The following is a 7,750-nucleotide window of genomic DNA, read 5'->3' as shown; positions in this document are numbered from 1 at the left end:
GGAAACATCAACGTTCTCAAGAAAGTTCCACATAAACAACACGCGAAAAGGTAAAATCAGAGTCAGTGCCGAATTGAAAAGGTAAATCCCAGTCAGTCAGACCGTGACCGAGTTGTTTACTGTTACCCATTACTTATTAAGGACGTGTACGTACATGGTATCGTCCTAGTTTTTTACATCCATGAAGAATCATGGTGTAAAGAAGCGTCTTTTAGCTATCCAACTGTCAGTGTGTTATGAAAATGCCCTCAGCAACCAACAGAATCTTTTTGTGTGGCCTTTGTAGGTATCTCCGGTACAACCCGTTTACTTCTTTGAGTGCACAATGCCAGCATACATATTAAGGTAATTTCTTTGATGTTGCACAGCGCATAACACTGGCTTTGATTTTCATCAGCGAATCCAACATGGTCTTGGATTCTGGATTCCACACCTTGGATTCCGCATTCCTCGTACTGGATTACAATCACAATCAGTGAAACTTGGATTCTGGGTTCTACTCTTAGTAGAGCTCCGGATTCAGAATCTTTTTGTTTGGCCTTTGTAGGTATCTCCGGTACAACCCGTTTTCTTCTTTGAGTGCCCAATGCCATCATACATATTAAGGTAATTTCTTTGGTGTTGCACAGCGCATAACATTGGCTTTGATTTTCATCAGCGAATCCAACACGGTCTTGGATTCTGGATTCCACACCTTGGATTCCGGATTCCTCGTTCTGGATTACAATCACAATCAGTGAAACCTGGATTCTGGATTCTACTCTTAGTAGAGCTCCGGATGCCGTGAACTCTATTCCGGATTCCAAAACCCAGAATTCTAAATTCCACAAGCAAAAATTTCACGATTCCGGAATCCGGATTCCTTTACATTCGGTGAAATAAAGACCACAACGACACCGAGATCAGTGGTGATATTCCGTCTTTTGGATTAATAATGAAAACCATTTCTCCAGTGTCGATTAATTTTTTCGCAAACATCCACAGCTGATCATGATCGGATTAGATTTGCAAATCTAGAAAGTAGCAACATTCCATTTTTCTACAGTATTTAGAAAGACTTATAACAAGGCGTCGTGCATTGATCCGCCAGTCAGGCATTCCTAACTATTCGAATGTGTTTCCACCGTTCCGTAAAATGAGACCCGGCTAAGAATATTGGTTAATATTTAAAGGAAAATCAGACACGTTGCAATCGCCGATCGAGTGATGCTGAGCCATCGCTAAAAATAATATTCAGTATCTTTTTGCTCACAATAAGGGGTCAAATGCCTTTTATGTGTTTACAGATGAGGTAGGGAAATAAGTGGGTACATAGGTAGTAAGATGAGACTAAAAAAGCGCCAAGCAAAGAGCGCGTCTACAGCTTATTCTAGATGACCAGTCACCTGCAATCAAATCACTACAGTTCAGTTTTCCATTAACTGATACGTCACAGGTTACTAAGGAGATGAGATGATCTATAGAGCAGAGTCGATTCTCCGGCTCTTAACAGGCACCTTTATAAGTCGGATACCTCTGTAAAACAGACACCTAGAGTTGGTCCTTGCGTTTCTTTACTCTTTTTATTTGACTCTCTATCAGAGGGGCATCTCTCTAAGGGTTGATTTCCAGTATGGGGTAATTTTTACGTGCGTACGTGTTAAAAATTTACGTTCGCAAATAAAAGAGAGGAAATGCATGAAAGGTCGCTCGCAAGCGTAAAATTTGAACCTCGCTCAACTTCTCGTTTAGGCTCAGCGCTTTTTATCTTGCCTCTCTTTTATTTACGTGGTTAAAATTACATGTGTTAACGTGCGTAGCCAAAAACGTGATTCAGTGAAAATCAACCTAAGGACGTACACTTAGTGCCGGTCCTAAACTGGTGTCCATCTCAGAGAGAGTTAACTGTATCATCAGTTAACTGTGTCGCTCAACTTCTCGTTTAAGCTCAGCACTTTTTATCTTGCCTCTTTTTTATTTACCTGGTTAAAAATTTCGTGTGTTAACGTGCGTAGCCAAAAACGTGTCAGTGGAAATCAACCTTAGGATGTACACTTAGGGCAGGTCCGAAAGATGTCCATCTTAGAGAGAGTTAACTGTATCATTGTCTTTGTTCGTCTGCAAGTAACTGGAGTTTCAGTTTGACTTAAGTGAGTGCAGGGTACCCTGGGGACGTTTAAACGATTGGTGACCACCCTTGCCCCACCACTTTGCGTTCCCCTTGCGGTCAGAACTACTTATACCCTAGAACTGAAATCACCAGTCTAACCAAGTCAAAAAGGTGGTTTTAACTTTAACCCAGTCTAGTTTTACTTAGTATTTCAGTTGAGTAGGACTGTGGTGTACTATCTTCTGGTTTCTGACAGAGGGTTGTGCCTAAATAATACCGGTCAGTAGGACAGCCGAGAGGTACTGGAGACTACTTTCCGATTCGGCTGCCTCTCGGAAATTCTCGGTAAATCCAACACTGGCCATGTGTTTATATTCTACAGCATTCATATTTTTATAATTTTCCACTCCAAAGTACAAGTGTCCAGGAGCAGATCCAATTAGCGCTCCTGGAGTATCTTCCTACAAAAATATCACTTTCAGAAAATCTCCAAGACCATACTTCCCCTACACTCCCCACTGGAGGTACTGGGAATTCCTGAGGGTGGAGGGATTGTCAAAGCCCAAAAAGGAAGAGAAGAAATTTCCAGTGGAGTGCTGCAGGTGTGTAAAATCAATAAAAGTAAGGAGAAAGCAAGAACCCAACATTCAATTGGCCACTTGCAATTTCCAAAAATCATTTCAGTTTTATAACAAGGCCAAGTGCACAATTAATCATTGATATGAAAATGATTTTTCATTCTGATGCAAATGAAGCTCATTTCCATGTGAATGGTTCCGCACTTAGCCTCGTTTTTAAACCAAGATTTTTGTTCAACATGCTTGCCATAACCGCAGAAATTGCACAAAGGATTTGCCTCATGTTAGGGAATCCAAGGCAGTCTTCGATTCTGGATTCTGGATTCCACACCATGGATGCCAGATTCCAATTACTGGATTCCAATCTTTGTCAATGGAAATTTGATTCCGGATCCAAAAATTTGTGGGATTCCGGATTCCTTGAGCTGTATTCTGGATTCCAAAACCCAGGATTCCGGATTCCACAAGCAAATTTTCCCAGATTCTGGATTCCACAAGCAAAAATTTCTTGCATTCCGGAATCCGGATTCCCTTACATGAGACGAAAGGATTTTTCCTCTTTCATAATTTTTTGATGTTAAGATGGATGAAGCAATCAATAGACAGATCAAAAATAAATAAAAAAATGAAACAGCGACTAAAAACATTTTACTGATGGTACTCTCATTGTTATTTCTTTAAATTTAGACTGGCATTCCTTCCCTACGAAGGATGATGAAGAAACAACTGTGGCAAAAGTGCCTCTGAATAAATAAAAAAGACAGCAAAACAAGTCAAAATCATTATGTAATAAAATCTGTCATAAAAATCTAAGAGAGACTACATGGACGTCATATTCCTTACTTATCCAATGTGACCCTCTGAGCGGTATTACCTCCCGACGTAATACCAGTCAGAGGGACAAGACAAGAGAACAAAAACAAATAAGCTTAATTAACTGATCATGTTCAGGTCTAGGGGAAACCTACACAGAAGAGCCTTGAACTACGTCATAAAAATCCACGTGAGACTTAAAAGGAGGTCATTCTCCTTACTTCTCTAGTGTGACCCTCGGAGCGGTATTACCTTCCCACGTAACCAGTCAGAGGGACACGAAAACAGAACAGAAACAATAATTATATCTCAAGTCCATCGTTGTTTAGATCTGGAAAAACCTATACAGAAAAGCCTTAAGGCATGTCATAAAACTCCGAGAGAGACTAAATGGAGGTCATTTTCCCTACTTATCTAGTGTGACCCTCTGAGCGGTATTACCTTCTTATGTAATACCGGTCAGAGGGACAAAGTTTACGCACAGAAGCTATACGATCTCATCCGATACAATTCTATTCTATTGGTTATGGAATGAGATTTCAAACTAGCATATTGCAAAGTCTTACTTTTCTTTGTATTATACCCCTTCTTCTCCAATACGAGCTTGTGGACAAGTCGACAAACAAGTCAGGACTAAGACGCCATATTGGATTTGCCGAGAATTTCCGAGAGGCAGCCGAATCAGAAAGTCGTCTCCAGTACCTCTCGGCTGTCCTTGTGACCGGTATTATTTAGGCACAACCCTGACAGAGCCAAAAGTCAACCTCATTCCCAGGGTCCTTTCTCTCCCTAAAACTAAAGGGGGATGGACAAGGACCCTGGGAAGGAAGTTGAGCAAAAGTACAACAAGACACAACAAGTAAGATATACTTAAACGTTTATTTAGCATTCCCATTCATACATAAACCTTTACATTTACTACCAAACTACAGACGCTTTGGGTTTCCTTTGGGCTAACTATTTAATCTCACTTAAGGTGCAATTGCTAATTTGTAGTTAAGAAACCTAACAGGCAGAATAATTTGTAAGAAGCATTTCGCTAACTTAGTTAATTGCCTGCGTTCTTTCTATTGACTAAACTGCGGTTAAACTGTGTAAAATCCATATTTAGGTGACGGAAAACTATTAATTCACAGCAAAATTGTTATTGAGAGAAAACAACTTTGCCAAAAATGATCTAACGCCATGGCCCGCACAGCTCGCGGAGAGGACAACAACAACAACACTCACCACTTTTCCATACTATCGGTTAACAAATTCAAATGTTTTCACTCTTAAATTTCCTTATAAAGCACATGGTAAACGCTTCATCGTGTACTGCTTAGTTATGGATGCACTCAAGAGACTCAGGATTGCTAAGCTCACAACAACTCGAGGAATTGCGAATAGTTTATTGACGTCATCAGCGTGCTCAACAGGAATATGAAGCACGCTCGCGCTATTGAACGTGATTAGGCGAATTTTCTAACTATGTTTAGTGGTCTTTTAAAGTGGTTTTTTGCTCGCTGAAACCATTTTTTTTTTCATCAAGAGTCTGAAAGCAGCTACTATCAACTATCAATACAATATTAAATTTTTTGCTTTTCAACTGTTTTTCTGGTGCAGAAAGAGCAACTGTGAGCAGTTCTGTCCTAGACTACTGAACGAGTGAGGTTTAAACTTCTTTGTTCAGAATGAACAGCGCTTGCGGATTTGGATAATCTAGAGAGGCCATATGCACTAGTGTCATGTTACCATTGCTGTCACAGCTCAAGTACTTTTGGTTATACCACTTGTTCTCGAAAAGAGTATAACTCCAATAATAGAGAGGTGCAAATTTTGCTTGGTCAGAATTAGCGTCAGTTGAACGTTTCTATAATAGAGATAAATATAAAAGACAATAAAATGACATAAATATACACACAGCTTCGCTTTCTATCATAGGATTAGGAAAATGTCCCGGAAATTGCACTTTGATCAGCCAGTTGTTTGTATGTGTGGGGGAGACTAGGGGTGCAACTATTCTTTTGGGAGTGGGTGGGCTATCCTACAAAAAAACCTACTTGCTTTGGGGCTACACAGTAAAGAATTAAGAAATTAAATGAGCATGCAAGATTATGTACTTTGAGAAAGGTTTGAACCAAAAGTCATTTCAAAAGTAGGTTGAGTTTGATCGTCCGGGTGAACGTAGTCCTGAATAGGACTGTTGTTGTAGACAGTGACTGACGTTTCGACAACGTGTGCGGGAGTCATCTTCAGAATCAAAGTGAGTTGTATCACGTCAGTTGATGCTATTAAACTCGGGTTATTGATCTGATTGGTCAATTACGTCGCAATGAGTTATTGGTCGTCTGTCAGTTAAGCCGTGATGTTATTGGCTATGAAGACTCGTAATCAGTAATTTGTGCGTTTCGATCCGTCTATTGTCATAGTTAAACAGTCGTCTATTGATAGTCAAATTGTCAGTTCTCCAGTCGTTCTCTCGTAGTTAGTTTTGCTAGATCTCGTCAATAAGTCGTTTGTACGGCGCTGGTAACTGTTGGCTGCGATTCAGTGGCGTTTGTTCTAAGTTAGTGTACCAGCCGTCTAAAGTAAGACGTTGATAATAGTCTGTAGAATACGTTATACATGTCGCAGAGTCCCAGTCAATTTGATGTTTCGTCTGTAAATAGTGCTCAGCAATGTGATTGTAGACGTCACCATTCCTCGTCGCTCGTTTGTGTTCGGTCAGTCGCGTGCTTATGTTTCTGCCGGTTTCACCAATGTAAGAAGCCGGGCAGTCGCAGCATTTGATCTTGTATACCGCTCCGTCTGTCCTCCGGTTTGTCTTTGTCCTTGACATTGGTAAGCAGTCGCCGTAAACTGGTTATCGGTTTGTGTGCAACACGTATATAGTAAGGTTGTAATATACGTGCAATAGTTTCAGAGGTGCCTCTGATGTACGGTATCGTCGCTGTCGTAACAGAGCCAATGTTGGTCTGAGTGTTGGAATCAGTGTTACTGTGAGTGTTCCGTCTAACAAAGTCCGTGTTGTAATTGTTCTACTAAAAACGTTGTTACGGTAATCAGTCTCGTCTTGTAGGCTGTCAGGTGAATCGCAAACTAGTTGCGCTCGTCTCGTCAGAGTCCGGATAGTAGTAGCCTGCCCGGCTTCTTACATTGGTGAAACCGGCAGAAACATAAGCACGCGACTGACCGAACACAAACGAGCGACGAGGAATGGTAACGTCAACAATCACATTGCTGAGCACCATTTACAGACGAAACATCAAATTGACTGGGACTCTGCGACATGTATAACGTATTCTACAGACTACTATCAACGTCTTACTTTAGACGGCTGGTATACTAACTTAGAACAAACGCCACTGAATCGTAGCCAACAGTTACCAGCACCGTACAAACGACTTATTGACGAGATCAAGTAAAGCTAACTGACAATTTGACTATCAATAGACGACTGTTTAAGTGTGACAATAGACGGATCGAAACGCACCATTTACTGATTACGAGTCTTCATAGCCAATAACATCACGGCTTAACTGAAAGACGACCAATAACTCATTGCGACGTAATTGACCAATCAGATCAATAACCAGAGTTTAATACCATCAACTGACGTGATACAACTCACTTTGATTCTGAAGATGACTACCGCACACGTTGTCGAAACGTCAGTCACTGTCGACAAATACAGTCCTATTCAGGACTACGTTCACCCGGACGATCAAACTCAACCTACTTTTGATTATGTGCTTTGAATGATAAAGCGAAGTTTAGTTGGTGGGTCCATCTTAATATTGTTCGCGGGCTGAAGCGTAAGTACATAAGTCCTTCTTCCCCCCTCCCGACTCGCCCCCAAAGGAATTTTTGCTGAATGGAAAGCGCCCATGACTTATGCCATCAAATCGATGGTATATTGCTCTCATCTTCCAAATATAGTAAGCGCCTGTTGGTTATGAAATTGCAGCCAATCAGAAACGTCGAAATATTTTGAATGGATAATAAACCTTAGTTTTATTCGCGGTACCCGCCCATCTTTGCACGCTCTTAAGAGTGGTTGTCAGAGAAAACCGGGCAAAATGTTAAAAATGTCAACGGAAGGGGGTCGACAGAATAAGTTCATACTAACATCATAGATAGGTCTGGTGGAGTAATGGACAAATATACCAAACATAGGTTCTTCACTGCTCTTGTATTACAGATACGAGCATCACTTTTTTCGACCCCCTCGGACGCCATTTTTATAAGCAAATTTTCACCATTTTCTGAAACCCACAGAACCCTCCAA

At 40.9% G+C, this 7,750-nt stretch overlaps 1 protein-coding gene across 1 annotated transcript in view; it reads right to left on the bottom strand.

Moving 5' to 3' along the window:
* Positions 1-4,345: 4,345 nt before the first annotated feature.
* LOC140932601 (uncharacterized) overlaps positions 4,346-7,750 on the bottom strand; it is a 23,991-nt gene continuing 20,586 nt past the window's right edge. The window contains exon 5 of the mRNA XM_073382114.1: positions 4,346-5,332. Coding sequence (XP_073238215.1) covers positions 5,135-5,332 — 198 coding nt within the window. The 3' untranslated portion in view covers positions 4,346-5,134. The remainder of the gene's footprint in view (positions 5,333-7,750) is intronic.

Source organism: Porites lutea, chromosome 4, assembly GCF_958299795.1.
Source record: "Porites lutea chromosome 4, jaPorLute2.1, whole genome shotgun sequence".
Taxonomy (NCBI): Eukaryota; Metazoa; Cnidaria; class Anthozoa; order Scleractinia; family Poritidae; genus Porites; species Porites lutea.
The sequence above is the reverse complement of the archived record's forward strand: the minus strand, read 5'-3'. Positions and strand labels throughout refer to the sequence as shown.